General features: G+C 42.8%; 2 protein-coding genes across 3 annotated transcripts; both read right to left on the reverse strand.

Annotated features, from left to right (window-relative positions):
* On the reverse strand, positions 1-12,418 carry LOC140233416 (uncharacterized). The gene is made up of 2 exons (XM_072313522.1): positions 12,278-12,418; positions 1-3,376 (listed from the first exon to the last, which is right to left on the reverse strand). The coding sequence occupies exon 2, from the start codon at positions 3,374-3,376 to the stop codon at positions 1,583-1,585; it is 1,794 nt and encodes a 597-aa protein (XP_072169623.1). The 5' UTR covers positions 12,278-12,418; the 3' UTR covers positions 1-1,582.
* Positions 12,418-24,028, reverse strand: LOC140233414 (uncharacterized). 2 transcript variants are annotated; one of them, XM_072313521.1, is made up of 2 exons: positions 23,888-24,028; positions 12,418-14,991 (listed from the first exon to the last, which is right to left on the reverse strand). In XM_072313521.1, the coding sequence occupies exon 2, from the start codon at positions 14,989-14,991 to the stop codon at positions 13,198-13,200; it is 1,794 nt and encodes a 597-aa protein (XP_072169622.1). In that variant the 5' UTR covers positions 23,888-24,028; the 3' UTR covers positions 12,418-13,197. The 2 variants fall into 2 exon arrangements, with proteins under 2 accessions (XP_072169622.1, XP_072169621.1); XM_072313520.1 differs by lacking the exon at positions 23,888-24,028 and adding an exon at positions 15,435-15,576.
* Positions 24,029-25,903: the final 1,875 nt, after the last annotated feature.

The following is a 25,903-nucleotide window of genomic DNA, read 5'->3' on the forward strand; positions in this document are numbered from 1 at the left end:
CTTCCTATATATGAATTATAGCTCTGTTTGAAATATTCTTGGAATTCGTACTGAACCGTGGAAGGTCACTCATCAAATCATCAATTAATTCTCAAAACCTGGTAAAGAGCTTCAAAAATCAATAAATCCACTTCTACTCAGAGATAAGGGACAAACAATGTACGACCACAATGAGCATACTGTGTAGAACAATTTAAGCTCCAGTTCTACCCCCAATTTTTACTAATTAAAATTTTTGTTCTTCAACTCCATAAGCCACTATGTTATACAATTTCCCAAAACATGGTAAAGAGAGCCAAAAATCCTAATTTCTGCAGTTTTATATAAAATTCCCCCAAACAACATATCATCTTAACCGGAATATTATTTCCTATCATAATAACAACAAATTATCTAACAATTCTATATTTTACCATTTATTTTTATTCTCTAACCCCCTTTTTTTAAATCTTCCCTCACTCTTCCTATACAACCTACATTATAACATACAGCAATTATACAACAACAGCAAACCCCAAAGACGTTCACCCCAATAAATATTCCCGTTCCACATGAACTAATATCTCTTACCATTCAGATATATTGTTTTAACATCTAAAGGGCCTTCAATTATCTCTTATCTATCAGCACCAACTATAAATCCTAACATCTTCTTTACTCACGTTGCTTGGATTCACCAAGAAAGAGGGAAGAAAACATCTGCTGTAAACTTCTGAACTGTAACCGATCAGCTGTGTCGAGTAAACAGTCGTCTGCAGATGCGCGTATTTATACCCGTCGGCCCCTTTACACAAGCGCGTACTCTACACTATTTACGCGTATTGTTTACTTCTACATTGGTAGTGTAACGCGAATGCCCTAACACAGCGCTACTCCAGCGCAACTTCCTTCCCACAGCTGCATATGGACTGATTCATTACACAAATAGGGGTTCTTGCAACTGTGAAGAAAAATTATCGTAAGTTACGTTGACAATACAAAAAGGGACTGCAAATTATGACAACTTTCACCAGGAAATGTGCCAAGAAAAGCAGGTAAGTACCTATAAATATGAGTCTCTTATTCGGCCCTCCGTATAATAACTGTCATTACAACCCTACTCATTAATGGACAGGGCAACTTAGATTCATGTGCTGTATGAGCGACAGCAGTGTATACAGTGTATCTGTCGACTAGCAGTGTAAGGGTTCGTATACACACGTACCGGTAAGTTCTACGCACCGTACACAATCTAGCGAGTATGTCAGTATAAATGAACTCATACATAGTCTTTCTCCATGTCTCGTTGTAGTAACACATACACATACAAGTTTAAAAAAAAATGAAGTTCAGGGTGTTCTCGCCACATTACCCCCCTCTTACCAAGTCGCTGTCCCAGCGACCAATAGGTTTAAATGTGCACTGTCGTGAAAATACTCATTCATAGTAGAATTACAACATATATACATGTTCAATTTGCTTCTGCTAATTATCAAAAACCATTGTCTGCACTATCATAGAAGTGCTCCACATATATACAATGCAATTAGAATTGTCCAAATCCAAACTGTTCGTCGATACGATAACATTGTCCACAATAACGTCACTCCTCACTATTTGCAGGCATGGTCTCCGGAAAGGTGGTTTCCACTACTCGCTTCATCAAATGAACCTGGCCATACACTTCTGTATACCATTCGGACTCAACCGTGACTTTCTTTACTACGCGAAACCCAATCCTCGGGCGCTTAACACTGATCACAAGTTCATCCTCCTCATCGTCGGCATTGTCAGAAAGGTAAGCCACTAACTTTCTCTTTCTTGGATTGTCCGACTCTCTCTCCTCTGTCTCTACTCCTGCCTCTAGCTTGGCTTCCTCCTTTGCCTTTTCTTCCCTTTCTTTCTTCTCTTTTTCTGCCTGGAGTCTGGCTTCCTCCCTTGCCTTTTCTTCCCTTTCTTTCTTCTCTTTTTCTGCCTGGAGTCTGGCTTCCTCCCTTGCCTTTTCTTCCCTTTCTTTCTTTTCCTTTTCTGCCTGCCGTATGGCTTCCTCCCTTGCCTTTTCTTCCCTTTCTTTCTTCTCCTTTTCTGCCTGGAGTCTGGCTTCCTCCCTTGCCTTTTCTTCCCTGTCTTTCTTCTCCTTTTCTGCCTGGAGTCTGGCTTCCTCCCTTGTCTTTTCTTCCCTGTCTTTCTTCTCCTTTTCTGCCTGTCGTATGGCTTCCTTCCATACCTTCTCTTCCATTTCTTTCTTCTCCTTTTCTGCCTGTCGTATGGCTTCCTTCCATACCTTCTCTTCCATTTCTTTCTTCTCCTTTTCTGCCTGAAGGGTGGCTTTCTCCTTTGCCTTTTCTTCCATCTCCTTCTCCTCCCTCTCTGCCTTCTGCTTGGCTTCGTCCTTTCTCTTCTTTTCCTTCTCCTCCCTGTCTTTCTTCTCCTTCTCTGCCTTCTGCTTGGCTTCGTCCTTTCTCTTCTTTTCCTTCTCCTCCCTGTCTTTCTTCTCCTTCTCTGCCTTCTGCTTGGCTTCGTCCTTTCTCTTCTTTTCCTTCTCCTCCCTGTCTTTCTTCTCCTTCTCTGCCTTCTGCTTGGCTTCGTCCTTTCTCTTCTTTTCTTTCTCCTCCCTGTCTTTCTTCTCCTTCTCTGCCTTCTGCTTGGCTTCGTCCTTTCTCTTCTTTTCCTTCTCCTCCCTGTCTTTCTTCTCCTTCTCTGCCTTCTGCTTGGCTTCGTCCTTTCTCTTCTTTTCCTTCTCCTCCCTGTCTTTCTTCTCCTCTGCCTTCTGCTTGGCTTCGTCCTTTCTCTTCTTTTCCTTCTCCTCCCTTTCTTTCTTCTCCTTTTCTGCCTTCTGCTTGGCTTCGTCCTTTCTCTTCTTTTCCTTCTCCTCCCTGTCTTTCTTCTCCTTCTCTGCCTTCTGCTTGGCTTCGTCCTTTCTCTTCTTTTCCTTCTCCTCCCTGTCTTTCTTCTCCTTCTCTGCCTTCTGCTTGGCTTCGTCCTTTCTCTTCTTTTCCTTCTCCTCCCTGTCTTTCTTCTCCTTCTCTGCCTTCTGCTTATCTTCGTCCTTCTTCCTTTCTCTCTCCTTTTGTTCCTTCAGATCTCTCTCCATTTCATCAATTAGTGCTGCTAGTCCCCCTCCCTTGGAACTCCACCGTCTGTCCTCTGCAGTGTGCCGGTCCCTCTCCCAACGAAGCTGGTATGCCCTCGTTGCCAATTGAAACCTCAAGTAGTTTCCCTCATCCCGTCTGTCAGGGTGAGTGCGATTATAGTGGCGGTACATGTCCCAACGATCCTGCATCTCTGTATTACAGACCTCACACCTTATTGTCAGCGTCGTACTGTGAATAGCTTCCAGATGACGGACGTAGCCTACATGGCTCATCATCTCAAGATCACATATTTCGCACCTCATCTACAAAAGATTGAAGTTAATGTGGAAAGGACAAAGCTAAAAAGAAAATCGAAGAAGCTGCGATTTGTAATCAACTGCTTGTCATAACATTGTTATCGTACTAAGAATCAAAATTCTACTGCTTTGACTAAAATTTTGCTTTTGTTTTGTTGTCATTACTGTTTTGTTCTTGTTGTAAACCAGAGATGACGACTGAGGTAGGGAAGCCCTCTTTTACAACTCGTCTCTGAACCGCCTGGGTGGTAATCTAACTCTAACAGGATTTCGCCTAACATTCTGACGCCAGTCACGAAGTGGTGGTCCAGTGTAGCGCTTCAAACGATCTGAATGTACAACTCTAGGCTTGGTACGCAGTGAAGCTTGGATGCGATACACCACATCTGATAGTCTGTGCGTTACCATGAAGGGACCATCCCACTTCACTTGAAGTTTAGGACACACACCTCTCCGTCTAGTTGGGTTGTGTAGCCAGACCCAGTCTCCAATGTCGTATTTCACAAGTGTAGAATTGCGATCATACTGCTTGGCCTGGTGCTTCTGAGCTAGGTGTAATTTATGTCTTGCTGCTTCATGTACATCTTGCAATCTATCCCTTAGTTGTTGAACATAATCTCCAGTCTCTTCATTTTCTACTTGCACTTCAGGTTGACTGATCGTGACATCTACTGGAAGCGTGATCTCTCTTCCAAGCATCATCATAACAGGAGACTCACCAGTTGATTCCTGAACGGAAGAACGATACGCCAGCATAGCATATGGAACCCGCTCATCCCAGTCTGCCTGATTTCTGTCAGCATCTAGTATAGACGCTACCATCGACAGTAGTGTGCGATTGAACCTCTCTATGAATCCGTCACTTTGGGGATGTAAGGGACATGTTCTTGTCTTCTTAATATGCAAAAGTTCACATACTTCTTGCATCAACTTTGACTCAAAATTCCTGCCCTGATCACTATGCAGTTCCTTAGGTAGCCCATATCTGCAAATGAATTCTTCTATTAAAGCTCGAGCGACCGTGTTTGCCTCTTGGTTTGGTAAGGGGTATGCTTCAATCCACTTCGTGAAATAGTCCCCCACTACTAGGATGTAACGATTTCCACTGTCAGTCTCTGGTAAGGGACCCAAAATATCCATGGCCACTCTCTCAAGTGGTGCACCTACTTGATATCTCTGTAGAGGGGCCTTTGCTCTCTTAGGTGGGTTCTTTAAACGTGCACAGACTGTACACTCTCGCACTGTTGATCTAACATCCGCAGCTAGTCCAACCCAGTAGTATCTCTGTTGAACTTTGTGAAGTAACTTGTTTACCCCCAGGTGGCATGCCGTATTCGCAGCATGGAGTTCAGCCAACACAATTTTTCGCAGAGAGCGTGGTAGCACAGTTTTCCACCTAACTTCTTTACCTCCTCATGAGAACACCGTCCTTTACTTCTAGAAGACCCCAATTTATCCAATACGACTTCACTGCAGATGACAAGTTTGACACAGCACCCCATAATGGCCTTTCCTCCCTCTCTTCCTTCCACTTCAATATGTGTTTGATATCTGCATCTTGCAGTTGAGCTCTCCTTATCTCCATAAGAGTAGTGTTAGGTGAAATAGTGACTGCATTCAGTCTTCTTACAAGCTCAGCTTCGTCATCCATCTTTAGCCTGACTCTTCTATTCTTCCTTCCATCGGCTTACTACATAAAACAGTATAAAATTATGTACACATATAATTAGAATCAACATTCACTCCATGCTTCCTAATGTCTTACACTTAAATCTACTAATTGTCTTCGCAGATATCCTCCAGTCTGCCGCACTGTGAGCAGGGCCTGCGAGACAGTCCATCAGCGTTTGAGTGGATCCGTCCAGCTCTATGCTCGAGGGTGAGTTCATATTGACTTATCACTTCAATCCATCTTGCAATCTGTCCTTCCGGATTCTTGAAATTAAGCAGCCACCTCAGTGAACTGTGATCCGTTCTCACCCTGACTCGCTGACCATACAAGTAATGCCGGAAGTGTTTCAAGAAGTTCACCACGGCGAGTAGTTCACGTCTCGTGACACAGTAGTTTTGTTCAGCCCTGTTCAATGTCCTACTAGCATAAGCTATAACTCGTTCAAGCCCATCGCGTTCTTGACTCAATACTGCCCCAATAGCGAATTGACTTGCATCTGTGTCAAGTATACAACTCGTCTCCTAGTCTTGGGTAGGCAAGGATAGGTGCAGAGGTCAACTTTTCCTTTAAGAGTTCGAAAGCTTGCTCACACTCTGTGGTCCACAAGAAAATGGCATGCTTCTCAGTCAGAGCCGTCAGTGGCTTAGCAATGCGTGAAAAGTCCTTGATGTATCGCCTGTAGTACGACGCTAATCCTAAGAAGCTTCGCACATCAGTGGGATTGGTAGGTCGTGGCCATTTCTGCACAGCTTCAATCTTGGCAAGATCAGTACTCACGCCTTTTGCCGATACCTTATGTCCCAGATACAAGACCTCCTTCTGAAACAGAAAGCACTTCTTTGGCTTGAGTTTGAGTTTTGCTGCTTGCAGCCTCCGCAGCACAATCTCTAGTCTTCTCAGTACTTCTTCCACTGTGGGGCCAAAAACAATGATGTCATCCAAGTAGATTAATAAGATCTTCCATTGCAGGCCAGCCATTATAGTCTCCATTAAGCGCTCAAATGTGGATGGAGCGTTGCACAATCCAAACGGCATAACTTCAAACTGAAAGAGCCCCCCAGTCACTACAAATGCTGACTTTAGTTTCGCATCCTCATCAAGTGGAATCTGCCAATAGCCTGAGGCAAGGTCAAGTGTACAGAAGTATACAGCTTCGTCGAGTGCATCGATGGATTCGTCGATACGGGGAAGGGGAAAAGAATCCTTAATAGTGTGCTCATTCAGGAGACGATAGTCGACACAAAATCGCATAGTCCCGTCCTTCTTTTTAACAAGTACAACCGGTGCTGACCATGGGCTGCTAGACGGTTTGATGATACCACGTTGAAGCATGTCATTCACGTGACGTTCTATTTCCTCTCGCTGCCCCATGGGAGGTCTACGAGGACGTTGTCTAATGGGTGCAGGGCAAGTAGTGTGAATAGAGTGGTGGGTAACATCCGTTCTGCCGATATCGTGGTCACCCCGTGAGAAAACATCTTGATAGTCTACCAACAAAGCTGATATCTTTTCCTCATGACCTTGTACATTCTCCAATGTTCTGTTATAGATGTCTTGTAGATGATCAGGAACCATTTTCGAAGATGGTTGGATATTTGCTAGCTCATGCGCACCATATATGTCTGTACAGTGAATCCTCTCACCATTGATGTCAATAGTTCCCAACTCACAGTTGATTGATGCATTAGTACGCTGAAGAAAATCCATCCCCAGGATACCATCATGGTCGATGTCAGCTATCACAGCATTGATGTCATATGATTTCATCCCAATTTGAATGCTCACATTAGACTCGCCGTGTACTTGAATTGGTGTACCGTCAGCTTGTAGAAGTCTGATATCACACTCCTCCATCGAGTCAGCTAATTTACATGCCATTCTACACAAAGCTCGATGTGATATGATAGTTATTGAAGATCCAGTATCGATTAGCAGGTCCAGTCTCTCATCTTCAATTATCCCTTTTATGAAGAGTCCTTGTTTGATTTCTTTTACTGTACAAATTTGTGCTCTCCTCTTAGATTGATGGTCCAGCGGCACGGGCCCTACTTGTACTGTGGCCTTGCCCTCGCCCACTGGGAAGACCTGTTCTCGTTTCCCACCTTCTCTCTGTAGGGACACTGCTTAGCAATGTGACCATTCCTATTACAGCAGTAGCAGACAACCGAATTTGACTGTGATGCCATGTTCTCTATCTTGGATGTGAGTTGTCGCAACGCCATTCTCAGCTCAGCAATTTCTTTCTTTGTTTCACCATCTGCAGGTTCTGGCTTGGGTGACGGCATATTATCAACGGCACGAACAAGTCGAGATGGCCTGATTCTCTCTCGAGCCCTCTCTGCTTTGAGGAACGATTCTGTCGCCAATCCAGCACTTATGGCATCATCTAGCGTCATGGGATGAGCTCGAAAAATTCCAGCCCTGATCTCAGCCTCATCTATCGCTTCAGAAAAATGAGTCTTTGCAAGGCGCTCACGAGCAGAGGCACTCATCTCCGGGTACGCCAGACCGGTTAAGTCACGAATAGCTTGCCCAAGCTGCTGTAGTGATTCGTCCTTATGTCTACGCCGTGTACGGAGCTCCATCAGAAAGTTCTCCGCCTGTTCCCCAGGTCCGAATCTTCTCTCCAACTGTGACACTAACTCAGCGTAAGAGATACAGGTAGTAGATGAAAGATTATTCAACACCTTCAGTGCTGGACCATGTAGTCGTGTAGCCAAGTATTGACCAGATTCCAAATCAGACCATCCATTAAGTTGCATACAGGCTTCAAAGTGTCGCTTATAATCAGCCCAGGGCATCTTCCCTCCATATTTCTCTGGCACGACATCGCGACAGCTTCCAACTCTCATCACGCCACTGCCGGATTGAGTAGCTTGCCTGTTTGGAGTATATCGCGGTGATTGCCTGTAGCCTTGTGATGTGTAAGTCTGACGTCGCTCAGCTGGAATCGCGTCTCCAAATTCTCCTCTAACTGCAATCTCCGGGTCGGATGAGTCAACAGCCCACTGAGTCTGTATTTTGTCGTCATGATGACCATCACCCGCGGCCATTTGCTCAGAAACTTTAGGACTCACTGCATCAATTTCTTCCATCTCTGGTCTACCATATTATGTGTGTAATGATAGACAATAATGTCTTTCATCTCGTTTTGTTTTGTTTTTGTACCAAGCGTACCCTTTACAATGTTGTAAGAAGTACGACTTCATATAGATAGCTAGATATTAACTGCATATTACGTACAACATATGGATACTTCTCCATGGAAACTAAATCCATGGTGATAGCAATTTGCTAACACTTCTTTTGTACCTCTCACTATCTATTTTCTGTCAAATATTCATATTCAATAGAAGAATTCCTTATAGTACCTGCCTGGTTGCATAGAATACCATTTCTTTCAACAACATTATGCTCATACAGTGTAAAAAAAAAAATGTGAAGCACCATCCCACTGGATAAAACACCATCCCACCGCTGCCACCAAAAATGTAACGCGAGAAGGGGGGAGGGGGGAAATAAATAGAGACTGAACATCTGAGAATATCCACGTCTCCTAATCCTGTAGTATGCTGCCACCAGGTAATTTTTGGGTGTACCACTCCCTGCTGAGAAGTCGGGAACTAACTTCCTCAGCTAACGTGTTTTGAGAGAGAGATCTGTAACTTGAGTGAGTCCTATATGTAAACGATGTCTATGCTAAAGAATGTTGTGGCTGCATGTGTACGTTACATACTGGTATTCCTCTTGCGTATAACCTTGACGCCTATAATTAATCATCACCAGTGTCAGTACCGAATGCGCACGCACACACTGCATCTCACTTGCGCGCATACCTCATGTTCGCGCCACTCGAGCATGTGCACCACTCTCAGTTGAGTACTCCAGTTTAACACAGCCCACACAACTAGCATCGGCAATCATTCGCTCATCTTATTCATCTAATACGAGGAAATACCTCAGAGAATCGACCAAGCATTTAGGGTAAGCTAAGTCAGAATTCTTCTAACCTTCTCTGTATCCAAATTAACATAGATCATGTGTAGGTAAGCATTTAAAGTAGAGCCTCAGTCCCTAACTGTCACAGCTAGACTTCTACATGCGTGTACACACACAGGTATACAAACATCTCAGGCACTCACTCTCCCTCCAATCACCAAGGCTATCCAATCAAATAAGTTCTGGGACCTCGCGTTTGTTGGTAACGTGTTTAAAAGGCTTCGATGTGCGGTTCGTTTGTTCAAAGTATATGAACGTGGTGCATAGATTTGTCCAGTGTCTTTGTTAATCTACAATACTTAATTAAATCTCATATCCACAACCTCAATCACTGATCACTGTATGCATTCATTCCAGCATCCAGGCAGTACAACTACAAACTTGATGTCCGAACGTTTGAATTTAACTTCTAACTTTTAGACTTTAATAAGTCTAAATTCTGTTTGTACAAGTATATACAAATCATTGCGTTTACAACATTTCAAACATCTTCTCTTAGAGAAAAGAACCAACTTGAATATGAGTATTTTCCCAGCTTAATCTGACCAAGGTTCACTAACGCTGTAGACCCAACTACGAATCTACGATATCCCAGCTCAGAACGTACCACATATGACGTGGTACTGTAGTTAGACCACTCGTGACATTCAAAGTCACATGAATATTGTAAATATAATTCTCCATAATTCAGTATAATGACTGCCTCTTTATCATGGAGACTACTATGTAAAAAATACTACTCCATTACAATGTTATTTAAAGACATCTCATTTTGAGACCCAATTTGTTGTCAGAAAGTGAAATTTCTTCCGTGCTTTTGTTCCTGCTAACCTGTGCGAACCTCATCCTACTAGCGAACTCCTGTAGACAGTAGACTCACTTAGACTCCAAGTCTTCCTACCCGTCTCTTTCCGAATAACATCTCTCAGTAAGTGCACATTACTCTCTCCAATAGAATAAAGAATAAAGCAATAAAGAATAAAATCCTTTCATAACCACTCCGGTCACCCCTCTGGGATTTCAGTCCTTAACATAAAACTGCTGCACCACACAAAAGAGCATTATGCGCCCCACACACGATGTCGGTGGCCACGCGTCGCTGTCTGTCTACTCCGGCAGAATTTGGCCTCAAGTCTCTAACGACTCCCAAATTACCCCTGCCACCAAAAAGCCTACGAAATTCTACAGTGTTTCCATTAAGCCTCTAAGCACGTCGACTTGCTCATGACTCGTCCCGCGACTTTCTTGAAACAAAAAGAAGAAATTTGGCTAACTCAACAAATTAGCTTACTTTCTTATATAATGCCTACTATTATAAATCTTTTATTACTAACAGGCCAAGTTGAAAAATAACCTTTTACTCAAGTGTTTGGGAATGGAGCTTGCTACTAACTGAGGGTGGGGAAATTGAAAGAGATGGAAGGGGGGGGGGGGGGGGATAAAGGATCTGGACTCAGTCTGGTAAACAGCTTCTTGTCGTTCCCCAGTAGACATCAGTGTCACCAGCTCAGTCCAGCAGCAAGTAGGCATGCTAGTCTGTCACCATGAACCCTCAGATACAGATAAGTACACACAGCTCCGTCACTGTTGCCCCGAGTGGGTGGTGTCGGCACTCCAAATGGAAGGGGGGGGGGGGGAAAGAAGGGGTAGGGAAGGAGTGGGAACGGTAGTGGACACCAGCCCTCGGACACTGGCATAGTAGCACCCATCTGTTGACTTCGTTGTTTTTCCCCGATATAGACTGCATTACCAGACCAGAGAGACGCTCTCTATTGGCTGCAAACCCCGACAATGTCACTCTCTCCTAGGCCTCGCCTGGTCCGCCAGCTAGTCCATTCAGTTCCCAGCTCATCCACGTAGTGGCCACGGTTGCAGGGGATGAGGGGAGTGGGGAAGGGGTGGGGAAGCAATTCCTATTCCCTCACTCGAGTATTACTTAATATTTTCCTCATATTAGATAATTAAACAAGTTACTGATTATTGAAATCTTATACTTCTTCTTAGAACCTTGGTCATGCTCACTACCTACATGTATAACACAATAACTGTCACTTTGGCATTAAGCTGGTATGATGCATTAAGCATCCATCTTAATATTTACACAAAAGAGTATACACATAAAAAGAACGTGATGAGCATCTCTGTGCTCAATTAGTAGTGATCAATAACCACAACAGTGCACATATTTACAAAATTATATGATTACCCTATAATATACCTATCGAGGGTACGCTTGGTTTATATCAAAGACATGCTATGTAATAGGTGGAGGGTACTCCCTCCACTCCACCTCCATATTGTCAATTATCTGGTTCGACTGGCAAATAAAACATAAGAAAGACTAAAATAATTCTACTTGTTGTTATACTTCCTTGAGCATAAAATCAACTAATAAAGTCACGGAAATACATCAAATATTTCTTCTCTAGAACATCCATCAAAAGGCATTTATATCTACCAAAGATCATAATTCTAGAAAAACATGGGAAAGAGCTCCAAAAATCCCAAACTGGAGTTAGCAATGGAGTTTCTAGACAAAATATACATCATAAAATTCAGCAAAGCCAGCTGTATCTTCCTATATATGAATTATAGCTCTGTTTGAAATATTCTTGGAATTCGTACTGAACCGTGGAAGGTCACTCATCAAATCATCAATTAATTCTCAAAACCTGGTAAAGAGCTTCAAAAATCAATAAATCCACTTCTACTCAGAGATAAGGGACAAACAATGTACGACCACAATGAGCATACTGTGTAGAACAATTTAAGCTCCAGTTCTACCCCCAATTTTTACTAATTAAAATTTTTGTTCTTCAACTCCATAAGCCACTATGTTATACAATTTCCCAAAACATGGTAAAGAGAGCCAAAAATCCTAATTTCTGCAGTTTTATATAAAATTCCCCCAAACAACATATCATCTTAACCGGAATATTATTTCCTATCATAATAACAACAAATTATCTAACAATTCTATATTTTACCATTTATTTTTATTCTCTAACCCCCTTTTTTTAAATCTTCCCTCACTCTTCCTATACAACCTACATTATAACATACAGCAATTATACAACAACAGCAAACCCCAAAGACGTTCACCCCAATAAATATTCCCGTTCCACATGAACTAATATCTCTTACCATTCAGATATATTGTTTTAACATCTAAAGGGCCTTCAATTATCTCTTATCTATCAGCACCAACTATAAATCCTAACATCTTCTTTACTCACGTTGCTTGGATTCACCAAGAAAGAGGGAAGAAAACATCTGCTGTAAACTTCTGAACTGTAACCGATCAGCTGTGTCGAGTAAACAGTCGTCTGCAGATGCGCGTATTTATACCCGTCGGCCCCTTTACACAAGCGCGTACTCTACACTATTTACGCGTATTGTTTACTTCTACATTGGTAGTGTAACGCGAATGCGCTAACACAGCGCTACTCCAGCGCAACTTCCTTCCCACAGCTGCATATGGACTGATTCATTACACAAATAGGGGTTCTTGCAACTGTGAAGAAAAATTATCGTAAGTTACGTTGACAATACAAAAAGGGACTGCAAATTATGACAACTTTCACCAGGAAATGTGCCAAGAAAAGCAGGTAAGTACCTATAAATATGAGTCTCTTATTCGGCCCTCCGTATAATAACTGTCATTACAACCCTACTCATTAATGGACAGGGCAACTTAGATTCATGTGCTGTATGAGCGACAGCAGTGTATACAGTGTATCTGTCGACTAGCAGTGTAAGGGTTCGTATACACACGTACCGGTAAGTTCTACGCACCGTACACAATCTAGCGAGTATGTCAGTATAAATGAACTCATACATAGTCTTTCTCCATGTCTCGTTGTAGTAACACATACACATACAAGTTTAAAAAAAAATGAAGTTCAGGGTGTTCTCGCCACATTACCCCCCTCTTACCAAGTCGCTGTCCCAGCGACCAATAGGTTTAAATGTGCACTGTCGTGAAAATACTCATTCATAGTAGAATTACAACATATATACATGTTCAATTTGCTTCTGCTAATTATCAAAAACCATTGTCTGCACTATCATAGAAGTGCTCCACATATATACAATGCAATTAGAATTGTCCAAATCCAAACTGTTCGTCGATACGATAACATTGTCCACAATAACGTCACTCCTCACTATTTGCAGGCATGGTCTCCGGAAAGGTGGTTTCCACTACTCGCTTCATCAAATGAACCTGGCCATACACTTCTGTATACCATTCGGACTCAACCGTGACTTTCTTTACTACGCGAAACCCAATCCTCGGGCGCTTAACACTGATCACAAGTTCATCCTCCTCATCGTCGGCATTGTCAGAAAGGTAAGCCACTAACTTTCTCTTTCTTGGATTGTCCGACTCTCTCTCCTCTGTCTCTACTCCTGCCTCTAGCTTGGCTTCCTCCTTTGCCTTTTCTTCCCTTTCTTTCTTCTCTTTTTCTGCCTGGAGTCTGGCTTCCTCCCTTGCCTTTTCTTCCCTTTCTTTCTTCTCTTTTTCTGCCTGGAGTCTGGCTTCCTCCCTTGCCTTTTCTTCCCTTTCTTTCTTTTCCTTTTCTGCCTGCCGTATGGCTTCCTCCCTTGCCTTTTCTTCCCTTTCTTTCTTCTCCTTTTCTGCCTGGAGTCTGGCTTCCTCCCTTGCCTTTTCTTCCCTGTCTTTCTTCTCCTTTTCTGCCTGGAGTCTGGCTTCCTCCCTTGTCTTTTCTTCCCTGTCTTTCTTCTCCTTTTCTGCCTGTCGTATGGCTTCCTTCCATACCTTCTCTTCCATTTCTTTCTTCTCCTTTTCTGCCTGTCGTATGGCTTCCTTCCATACCTTCTCTTCCATTTCTTTCTTCTCCTTTTCTGCCTGAAGGGTGGCTTTCTCCTTTGCCTTTTCTTCCATCTCTTTCTCCTCCCTCTCTGCCTTCTGCTTGGCTTCGTCCTTTCTCTTCTTTTCCTTCTCCTCCCTGTCTTTCTTCTCCTTCTCTGCCTTCTGCTTGGCTTCGTCCTTTCTCTTCTTTTCCTTCTCCTCCCTGTCTTTCTTCTCCTTCTCTGCCTTCTGCTTGGCTTCGTCCTTTCTCTTCTTTTCCTTCTCCTCCCTGTCTTTCTTCTCCTTCTCTGCCTTCTGCTTGGCTTCGTCCTTTCTCTTCTTTTCTTTCTCCTCCCTGTCTTTCTTCTCCTTCTCTGCCTTCTGCTTGGCTTCGTCCTTTCTCTTCTTATCCTTCTCCTCCCTGTCTTTCTTCTCCTTCTCTGCCTTCTGCTTGGCTTCGTCCTTTCTCTTCTTTTCCTTCTCCTCCCTGTCTTTCTTCTCCTCTGCCTTCTGCTTGGCTTCGTCCTTTCTCTTCTTTTCCTTCTCCTCCCTTTCTTTCTTCTCCTTTTCTGCCTTCTGCTTGGCTTCGTCCTTTCTCTTCTTTTCCTTCTCCTCCCTGTCTTTCTTCTCCTTCTCTGCCTTCTGCTTGGCTTCGTCCTTTCTCTTCTTTTCCTTCTCCTCCCTGTCTTTCTTCTCCTTCTCTGCCTTCTGCTTGGCTTCGTCCTTTCTCTTCTTTTCCTTCTCCTCCCTGTCTTTCTTCTCCTTCTCTGCCTTCTGCTTATCTTCGTCCTTCTTCCTTTCTCTCTCCTTTTGTTCCTTCAGATCTCTCTCCATTTCATCAATTAGTGCTGCTAGTCCCCCTCCCTTGGAACTCCACCGTCTGTCCTCTGCAGTGTGCCGGTCCCTCTCCCAACGAAGCTGGTATGCCCTCGTTGCCAATTGAAACCTCAAGTAGTTTCCCTCATCCCGTCTGTCAGGGTGAGTGCGATTATAGTGGCGGTTCATGTCCCAACGATCCTGCATCTCTGTATTACAGACCTCACACCTTATTGTCAGCGTCGTACTGTGAATAGCTTCCAGATGACGGACGTAGCCTACATGGCTCATCATCTCAAGATCACATATTTCGCACCTCATCTACAAAAGATTGAAGTTAATGTGGAAAGGACAAAGCTAAAAAGAAAATCGAAGAAGCTGCGATTTGTAATCAACTGCTTGTCATAACATTGTTATCGTACTAAGAATCAAAATTCTACTGCTTTGACTAAAATTTTGCTTTTGTTTTGTTGTCATTACTGTTTTGTTCTTGTTGTAAACCAGAGATGACGACTGAGGTAGGGAAGCCCTCTTTTACAACTCGTCTCTGAACCGCCTGGGTGGTAATCTAACTCTAACAGGATTTCGCCTAACATTCTGACGCCAGTCACGAAGTGGTGGTCCAGTGTAGCGCTTCAAACGATCTGAATGTACAACTCTAGGCTTGGTACGCAGTGAAGCTTGGATGCGATACACCACATCTGATAGTCTGTGCGTTACCATGAAGGGACCATCCCACTTCACTTGAAGTTTAGGACACACACCTCTCCGTCTAGTTGGGTTGTGTAGCCAGACCCAGTCTCCAATGTCGTATTTCACAAGTGTAGAATTGCGATCATACTGCTTGGCCTGGTGCTTCTGAGCTAGGTGTAATTTATGTCTTGCTGCTTCATGTACATCTTGCAATCTATCCCTTAGTTGTTGAACATAATCTCCAGTCTCTTCATTTTCTACTTGCACTTCAGGTTGACTGATCGTGACATCTACTGGAAGCGTGATCTCTCTTCCAAGCATCATCATAACAGGAGACTCACCAGTTGATTCCTGAACGGAAGAACGATACGCCAGCATAGCATATGGAACCCGCTCATCCCAGTCTGCCTGATTTCTGTCAGCATCTAGTATAGACGCTACCATCGACAGTAGTGTGCGATTGAACCTCTCTATGAATCCGTCACTTTGGGGATGTAAGGGACATGTTCTTGTCTTCTTAATATGCAAAAGTTCACATACTTCTTGCATCAACTTTGACTCAAAATTCCTGCCCTGATCACTATGCAGTTCCTTAGGTAGCCCATATCTGCAAATGAATTCTTCTATTAAAGCTCGAGCGACCGTGTTTGCCTCTTGGTTTGGTAAGGGGTATGCTTCAATCCACTTCGTGAAATAGTCCCCCACTACTAGGATGTAACGATTTCCACTGTCAGTCTCTGGTAAGGGACCCAAAATATCCATGGCCACTCTCTCAAGTGGTGCACCTACTTGATATCTCTGTAGAGGGGCCTTTGCTCTCTTAGGTGGGTTCTTTAAACGTGCACAGACTGTACACTCTCGCACTGTTGATCTAACATCCGCAGCTAGTCCAACCCAGTAGTATCTCTGTTGAACTTTGTGAAGTAACTTGTTTACCCCCAGGTGGCATGCCGTATTCGCAGCATGGAGTTCAGCCAACACAATTTTTCGCAGAGAGCGTGGTAGCACAGTTTTCCACCTAACTTCTTTACCTCCTCATGAGAACACCGTCCTTTACTTCTAGAAGACCCCAATTTATCCAATACGACTTCACTGCAGATGACAAGTTTGACACAGCACCCCATAATGGCCTTTCCTCCCTCTCTTCCTTCCACTTCAATATGTGTTTGATATCTGCATCTTGCAGTTGAGCTCTCCTTATCTCCATAAGAGTAGTGTTAGGTGAAATAGTGACTGCATTCAGTCTTCTTACAAGCTCAGCTTCGTCATCCATCTTTAGCCTGACTCTTCTATTCTTCCTTCCATCGGCTTACTACATAAAACAGTATAAAATTATGTACACATATAATTAGAATCAACATTCACTCCATGCTTCCTAATGTCTTACACTTAAATCTACTAATTGTCTTCGCAGATATCCTCCAGTCTGCCGCACTGTGAGCAGGGCCTGCGAGACAGTCCATCAGCGTTTGAGTGGATCCGTCCAGCTCTATGCTCGAGGGTGAGTTCATATTGACTTATCACTTCAATCCATCTTGCAATCTGTCCTTCCGGATTCTTGAAATTAAGCAGCCACCTCAGTGAACTGTGATCCGTTCTCACCCTGACTCGCTGACCATACAAGTAATGCCGGAAGTGTTTCAAGAAGTTCACCACGGCGAGTAGTTCACGTCTCGTGACACAGTAGTTTTGTTCAGCCCTGTTCAATGTCCTACTAGCATAAGCTATAACTCGTTCAAGCCCATCGCGTTCTTGACTCAATACTGCCCCAATAGCGAATTGACTTGCATCTGTGTCAAGTATACAACTCGTCTCCTAGTCTTGGGTAGGCAAGGATAGGTGCAGAGGTCAACTTTTCCTTTAAGAGTTCGAAAGCTTGCTCACACTCTGTGGTCCACAAGAAAATGGCATGCTTCTCAGTCAGAGCCGTCAGTGGCTTAGCAATGCGTGAAAAGTCCTTGATGTATCGCCTGTAGTACGACGCTAATCCTAAGAAGCTTCGCACATCAGTGGGATTGGTAGGTCGTGGCCATTTCTGCACAGCTTCAATCTTGGCAAGATCAGTACTCACGCCTTTTGCCGATACCTTATGTCCCAGATACAAGACCTCCTTCTGAAACAGAAAGCACTTCTTTGGCTTGAGTTTGAGTTTTGCTGCTTGCAGCCTCCGCAGCACAATCTCTAGTCTTCTCAGTACTTCTTCCACTGTGGGGCCAAAAACAATGATGTCATCCAAGTAGATTAATAAGATCTTCCATTGCAGGCCAGCCATTATAGTCTCCATTAAGCGCTCAAATGTGGATGGAGCGTTGCACAATCCAAACGGCATAACTTCAAACTGAAAGAGCCCCCCAGTCACTACAAATGCTGACTTTAGTTTCGCATCCTCATCAAGTGGAATCTGCCAATAGCCTGAGGCAAGGTCAAGTGTACAGAAGTATACAGCTTCGTCGAGTGCATCGATGGATTCGTCGATACGGGGAAGGGGAAAAGAATCCTTAATAGTGTGCTCATTCAGGAGACGATAGTCGACACAAAATCGCATAGTCCCGTCCTTCTTTTTAACAAGTACAACCGGTGCTGACCATGGGCTGCTAGACGGTTTGATGATACCACGTTGAAGCATGTCATTCACGTGACGTTCTATTTCCTCTCGCTGCCCCATGGGAGGTCTACGAGGACGTTGTCTAATGGGTGCAGGGCAAGTAGTGTGAATAGAGTGGTGGGTAACATCCGTTCTGCCGATATCGTGGTCACCCCGTGAGAAAACATCTTGATAGTCTACCAACAAAGCTGATATCTTTTCCTCATGACCTTGTACATTCTCCAATGTTCTGTTATAGATGTCTTGTAGATGATCAGGAACCATTTTCGAAGATGGTTGGATATTTGCTAGCTCATGCGCACCATATATGTCTGTACAGTGAATCCTCTCACCATTGATGTCAATAGTTCCCAACTCACAGTTGATTGATGCATTAGTACGCTGAAGAAAATCCATCCCCAGGATACCATCATGGCCGATGTCAGCTATCACAGCATTGATGTCATATGATTTCATCCCAATTTGAATGCTCACATTAGACTCGCCGTGTACTTGAATTGGTGTACCGTCAGCTTGTAGAAGTCTGATATCACACTCCTCCATCGAGTCAGCTAATTTACATGCCATTCTACACAAAGCTCGATGTGATATGATAGTTATTGAAGATCCAGTATCGATTAGCAGGTCCAGTCTCTCATCTTCAATTATCCCTTTTATGAAGAGTCCTTGTTTGATTTCTTTTACTGTACAAATTTGTGCTCTCCTCTTAGATTGATGGTCCAGCGGCACGGGCCCTACTTGTACTGTGGCCTTGCCCTCGCCCACTGGGAAGACCTGTTCTCGTTTCCCACCTTCTCTCTGTAGGGACACTGCTTAGCAATGTGACCATTCCTATTACAGCAGTAGCAGACAACCGAATTTGACTGTGATGCCATGTTCTCTATCTTGGATGTGAGTTGTCGCAACGCCATTCTCAGCTCAGCAATTTCTTTCTTTGTTTCACCATCTGCAGGTTCTGGCTTGGGTGACGGCATATTATCAACGGCACGAACAAGTCGAGATGGCCTGATTCTCTCTCGAGCCCTCTCTGCTTTGAGGAACGATTCTGTCGCCAATCCAGCACTTATGGCATCATCTAGCGTCATGGGATGAGCTCGAAAAATTCCAGCCCTGATCTCAGCCTCATCTATCGCTTCAGAAAAATGAGTCTTTGCAAGGCGCTCACGAGCAGAGGCACTCATCTCCGGGTACGCCAGACCGGTTAAGTCACGAATAGCTTGCCCAAGCTGCTGTAGTGATTCGTCCTTATGTCTACGCCGTGTACGGAGCTCCATCAGAAAGTTCTCCGCCTGTTCCCCAGGTCCGAATCTTCTCTCCAACTGTGACACTAACTCAGCGTAAGAGATACAGGTAGTAGATGAAAGATTATTCAACACCTTCAGTGCTGGACCATGTAGTCGTGTAGCCAAGTATTGACCAGATTCCAAATCAGACCATCCATTAAGTTGCATACAGGCTTCAAAGTGTCGCTTATAATCAGCCCAGGGCATCTTCCCTCCATATTTCTCTGGCACGACATCGCGACAGCTTCCAACTCTCATCACGCCACTGCCGGATTGAGTAGCTTGCCTGTTTGGAGTATATCGCGGTGATTGCCTGTAGCCTTGTGATGTGTAAGTCTGACGTCGCTCAGCTGGAATCGCGTCTCCAAATTCTCCTCTAACTGCAATCTCCGGGTCGGATGAGTCAACAGCCCACTGAGTCTGTATTTTGTCGTCATGATGACCATCACCCGCGGCCATTTGCTCAGAAACTTTAGGACTCACTGCATCAATTTCTTCCATCTCTGGTCTACCATATTATGTGTGTAATGATAGACAATAATGTCTTTCATCTCGTTTTGTTTTGTTTTTGTACCAAGCGTACCCTTTACAATGTTGTAAGAAGTACGACTTCATATAGATAGCTAAATATTAACTGCATATTACGTACAACATATGGATACTTCTCCATGGAAACTAAATCCATGGTGATAGCAATTTGCTAACACTTCTTTTGTACCTCTCACTATCTATTTTCTGTCAAATATTCATATTCAATAGAAGAATTCCTTATAGTACCTGCCTGGTTGCATAGAATACCATTTCTTTCAACAACATTATGCTCATACAGTGTAAAAAAAAAAATGTGAAGCACCATCCCACTGGATAAAACACCATCCCACCGCTGCCACCAAAAATGTAACGCGAGAAGGGGGGAGGGGGGAAATAAATAGAGACTGAACATCTGAGAATATCCACGTCTCCTAATCCTGTAGTATGCTGCCACCAGGTAATTTTTGGGTGTACCACTCCCTGCTGAGAAGTCGGGAACTAACTTCCTCAGCTAACGTGTTTTGAGAGAGAGATCTGTAACTTGAGTGAGTCCTATATGTAAACGATGTCTATGCTAAAGAATGTTGTGGCTGCATGTGTACGTTACATACTGGTATTCCTCTTGCGTATAACCTTGACGCCTATAATTAATCATCACCAGTGTCAGTACCGAATGCGCACGCACACACTGCATCTCACTTGCGCGCATACCTCATGTTCGCGCCACTCGAGCATGTGCACCACTCTCAGTTGAGTACTCCAGTTTAACACAGCCCACACAACTAGCATCGGCAATCATTCGCTCATCTTATTCATCTAATACGAGGAAATACCTCAGAGAATCGACCAAGCATTTAGGGTAAGCTAAGTCAGAATTCTTCTAACCTTCTCTGTATCCAAATTAACATAGATCATGTGTAGGTAAGCATTTAAAGTAGAGCCTCAGTCCCTAACTGTCACAGCTAGACTTCTACATGCGTGTACACACACAGGTATACAAACATCTCAGGCACTCACTCTCCCTCCAATCACCAAGGCTATCCAATCAAATAAGTTCTGGGACCTCGCGTTTGTTGGTAACGTGTTTAAAAGGCTTCGATGTGCGGTTCGTTTGTTCAAAGTATATGAACGTGGTGCATAGATTTGTCCAGTGTCTTTGTTAATCTACAATACTTAATTAAATCTCATATCCACAACCTCAATCACTGATCACTGTATGCATTCATTCCAGCATCCAGGCAGTACAACTACAAACTTGATGTCCGAACGTTTGAATTTAACTTCTAACTTTTAGACTTTAATAAGTCTAAATTCTGTTTGTACAAGTATATACAAATCATTGCGTTTACAACATTTCAAACATCTTCTCTTAGAGAAAAGAACCAACTTGAATATGAGTATTTTCCCAGCTTAATCTGACCAAGGTTCACTAACGCTGTAGACCCAACTACGAATCTACGATATCCCAGCTCAGAACGTACCACATATGACGTGGTACTGTAGTTAGACCACTCGTGACATTCAAAGTCACATGAATATTGTAAATATAATTCTCCATAATTCAGTATAATGACTGCCTCTTTATCATGGAGACTACTATGTAAAAAATACTACTCCATTACAATGTTATTTAAAGACATCTCATTTTGAGACCCAATTTGTTGTCAGAAAGTGAAATTTCTTCCGTGCTTTTGTTCCTGCTAACCTGTGCGAACCTCATCCTACTAGCGAACTCCTGTAGACAGTAGACTCACTTAGACTCCAAGTCTTCCTACCCGTCTCTTTCCGAATAACATCTCTCAGTAAGTGCACATTACTCTCTCCAATAGAATAAAGAATAAAGCAATAAAGAATAAAATCCTTTCATAACCACTCCGGTCACCCCTCTGGGATTTCAGTCCTTAACATAAAACTGCTGCACCACACAAAAGAGCATTATGCGCCCCACACACGATGTCGGTGGCCACGCGTCGCTGTCTGTCTACTCCGGCAGAATTTGGCCTCAAGTCTCTAACGACTCCCAAATTACCCCTGCCACCAAAAAGCCTACGAAATTCTACAGTGTTTCCATTAAGCCTCTAAGCACGTCGACTTGCTCATGACTCGTCCCGCGACTTTCTTGAAACAAAAAGAAGAAATTTGGCTAACTCAACAAATTAGCTTACTTTCTTATATAATGCCTACTATTATAAATCTTTTATTACTAACAGGCCAAGTTGAAAAATAACCTTTTACTCAAGTGTTTGGGAATGGAGCTTGCTACTATCTGAGGGTGGGGAAATTGAAAGAGATGGAAGGGGGGGGGGGATAAAGGATCTGGACTCAGTCTGGTAAACAGCTTCTTGTCGTTCCCCAGTAGACATCAGTGTCACCAGCTCAGTCCAGCAGCAAGTAGGCATGCTAGTCTGTCACCATGAACCCTCAGATACAGATAAGTACACACAGCTCCGTCACTGTTGCCCCGAGTGGGTGGTGTCGGCACTCCAAAGGGAAGGGGGGGGGGGGGAAAGAAGGGGTAGGGAAGGAGTGGGAACGGTAGTGGACACCAGCCCTCGGACACTGGCATAGTAGCACCCATCTGTTGACTTCGTTGTTTTTCCCCGATATAGACTGCATTACCAGACCAGAGAGACGCTCTCTATTGGCTGCAAACCCCGACAATGTCACTCTCTCCTAGGCCTCGCCTGGTCCGCCAGCTAGTCCATTCAGTTCCCAGCTCATCCACGTAGTGGCCACGGTTGCAGGGGATGAGGGGAGTGGGGAAGGGGTGGGGAAGCAATTCCTATTCCCTCACTCGAGTATTACTTAATATTTTCCTCATATTAGATAATTAAACAAGTTACTGATTATTGAAATCTTATACTTCTTCTTAGAACCTTGGTCATGCTCACTACCTACATGTATAACACAATAACTGTCACTTTGGCATTAAGCTGGTATGATGCATTAAGCATCCATCTTAATATTTACACAAAAGAGTATACACATAAAAAGAACGTGATGAGCATCTCTGTGCTCAATTAGTAGTGATCAATAACCACAACAGTGCACATATTTACAAAATTATATGATTACCCTATAATATACCTATCGAGGGTACGCTTGGTTTATATCAAAGACATGCTATGTAATAGGTGGAGGGTACTCCCTCCACTCCACCTCCATATTGTCAATTATCTGGTTCGACTGGCAAATAAAACATAAGAAAGACTAAAATAATTCTACTTGTTGTTATACTTCCTTGAGCATAAAATCAACTAATAAAGTCACGGAAATACATCAAATATTTCTTCTCTAGAACATCCATCAAAAGGCATTTATATCTACCAAAGATCATAATTCTAGAAAAACATGGGAAAGAGCTCCAAAAATCCCAAACTGGAGTTAGCAATGGAGTTTCTAGACAAAATATACATCATAAAATTCAGCAAAGCCAGCTGTATCTTCCTATATATGAATTATAGCTCTGTTTGAAATATTCTTGGAATTCGTACTGAACCGTGGAAGGTCACTCATCAAATCATCAATTAATTCTCAAAACCTGGTAAAGAGCTTCAAAAATCAATAAATCCACTTCTACTCAGAGATAAGGGACAAACAATGTACGACCACAATGAGCATACTGTGTAGAACAATTTAAGCTCCAGTTCTACCCCCAATTTTTACTAATTAAAATTTTTGTTCTTCAACTCCATAAGCCACTATGTTATACAATTTCCCAAAACATGGTAAAGAGAGCCAAAAATCCTAATTTCTGCAGTTTTATATAAAATTCCCCCAAACAACATATCATCTTAACCGGAATATTATTTCCTATCATAATAACAACAAATTATCTAACAATTCTATATTTTACCATTTATTTTTATTCTCTAACCCCCTTTTTTTAAATCTTCCCTCACTCTTCCTATACAACCTACATTATAACATACAGCAATTATACAACAACAGCAAACCCCAAAGACGTTCACCCCAATAAATATTCCCGTTCCACATGAACTAATATCTCTTACCATTCAGATATATTGTTTTAACATCTAAAGGGCCTTCAATTATCTCTTATCTATCAGCACCAACTATAAATCCTAACATCTTCTTTACTCACGTTGCTTGGATTCACCAAGAAAGAGGGAAGAAAACATCTGCTGTAAACTTCTGAACTGTAACCGATCAGCTGTGTCGAGTAAACAGTCGTCTGCAGATGCGCGTATTTATACCCGTCGGCCCCTTTACACAAGCGCGTACTCTACACTATTTACGCGTATTGTTTACTTCTACATTGGTAGTGTAACGCGAATGCGCTAACACAGCGCTACTCCAGCGCAACTTCCTTCCCACAGCTGCATATGGACTGATTCATTACACAAATAGGGGTTCTTGCAACTGTGAAGAAAAATTATCGTAAGTTACGTTGACAATACAAAAAGGGACTGCAAATTATGACAACTTTCACCAGGAAATGTGCCAAGAAAAGCAGGTAAGTACCTATAAATATGAGTCTCTTATTCGGCCCTCCGTATAATAACTGTCATTACAACCCTACTCATTAATGGACAGGGCAACTTAGATTCATGTGCTGTATGAGCGACAGCAGTGTATACAGTGTATCTGTCGACTAGCAGTGTAAGGGTTCGTATACACACGTACCGGTAAGTTCTACGCACCGTACACAATCTAGCGAGTATGTCAGTATAAATGAACTCATACATAGTCTTTCTCCATGTCTCGTTGTAGTAACACATACACATACAAGTTTAAAAAAAAATGAAGTTCAGGGTGTTCTCGCCACATTATTATAACTCAGAAAGGTTGATTCTCAGGTTGATATTCTTTATATTTGAAGATGAAAGTTCGAATTATAGGTCATTCCGTCAAATAAGATGCACAATCATTTTAACCGTCGTGCAAGCGCATTACAGCTTGGAGTTCGGGGCTAGGACGACGTCTCAGCCTACTCCCAGGCACATGAAAATAATTTCCTATCATACAGAAATTATTGTTCTTATATCAATTATTGTATATGCATCGTTTGAACGTTCAGTGGATGTTCAAGCGAGTATGGAAAAATATTTGGAGCTTCGTGATTGCTAAACAGGCATCAGTATAGTAAACGCTAGACCACTAAGTTTTAGTGTCAGTGAGCCATAGTTGGAACTTAGTGATATAAGCTATGGTTGATGCCAGTGCTCTGCAATCACCATGCCCTAGGGAAAATGTGACTTTGTATAACCAAGATGCTAATGGCAAACAAAGCTTTAAACTGAAAGAGATATTTTCAGACACTTATTTCAAGTTTTTACATTATTTAATTGTAAATACATGGCAGATTCCAGAACTCTTAAGTGTTACCATGGCAACAGAGATTGTTTATCATCCCCATTTCGATTGCATTTGAACAGGTGGCTGTAAGTCCATAAATTTTTAGTCACTTTTGGCACCTTTGCTACTGTAAAATGAGTAAAGGTATATTTTTTTTCAAAAAAATGTGTTACCATGGCAACATGAGAAGAAATAAGGGAATAACTTTTATTGCAATAGAACAAGTAATTCCAGTACTATGAAGTGAGCCACTTTCTTGAACATTGGTATCATATCATTGGAAACACGCGATTTTTTTTAATGTTGCTATGGCAACGGGAGAAGACGTCAGATTTCAGAAAGGCTCATTAGCAAAATCTTAATCACAGATTGAACAACTTGTTCATTATTTTGGAGGAGAGAGAAAGGGGGGGGGGGGGGGAGAAGACCGCGTTCTTAATTAGCACGAACTATGAGGGACTAAAAATGGGAAAAAAGGTAATTTCTTCATTTTTAAGAGTAACAAGCAGAAATAAAACTTACATATTATGACATCATGATGTTTTCAACACATCCCTTTTTTCACCTTCAAACTGAAAAAAAAAAATGAAAGGGAGGAAGAATTTCCTTCATAGCGGTTTACATACTATAATGGCCGCCGATGGGCTCCACGGCGTACTACGTCCGTTCACTCGTAAAAACTGGCGAGTAAGCCCTTTAAGTGCCATTATCCCCAGAGATGGGGCAAGTTTGATATTACTTTTGTAAAATTTGCTTCGAGTTTCCCTGAAATTTTACAGTGGTTTTGTCGTTTTTTTCGTTT

This window comes from Diadema setosum, chromosome 9 (genome assembly GCF_964275005.1).
Source record: "Diadema setosum chromosome 9, eeDiaSeto1, whole genome shotgun sequence".
NCBI lineage: Eukaryota > Metazoa > Echinodermata > Echinoidea > Diadematoida > Diadematidae > Diadema > Diadema setosum.

What these genes read in the sequence shown, in the direction of transcription:
- LOC140233416 (XM_072313522.1), bottom strand. Translation starts at nt 3,376, where the DNA reads ATGAGGTGCGAAATATGTGATCTTGAGATGATGAGCCATGTAGGCTAC.
- LOC140233414 (XM_072313521.1), bottom strand. Translation starts at nt 14,991, where the DNA reads ATGAGGTGCGAAATATGTGATCTTGAGATGATGAGCCATGTAGGCTAC.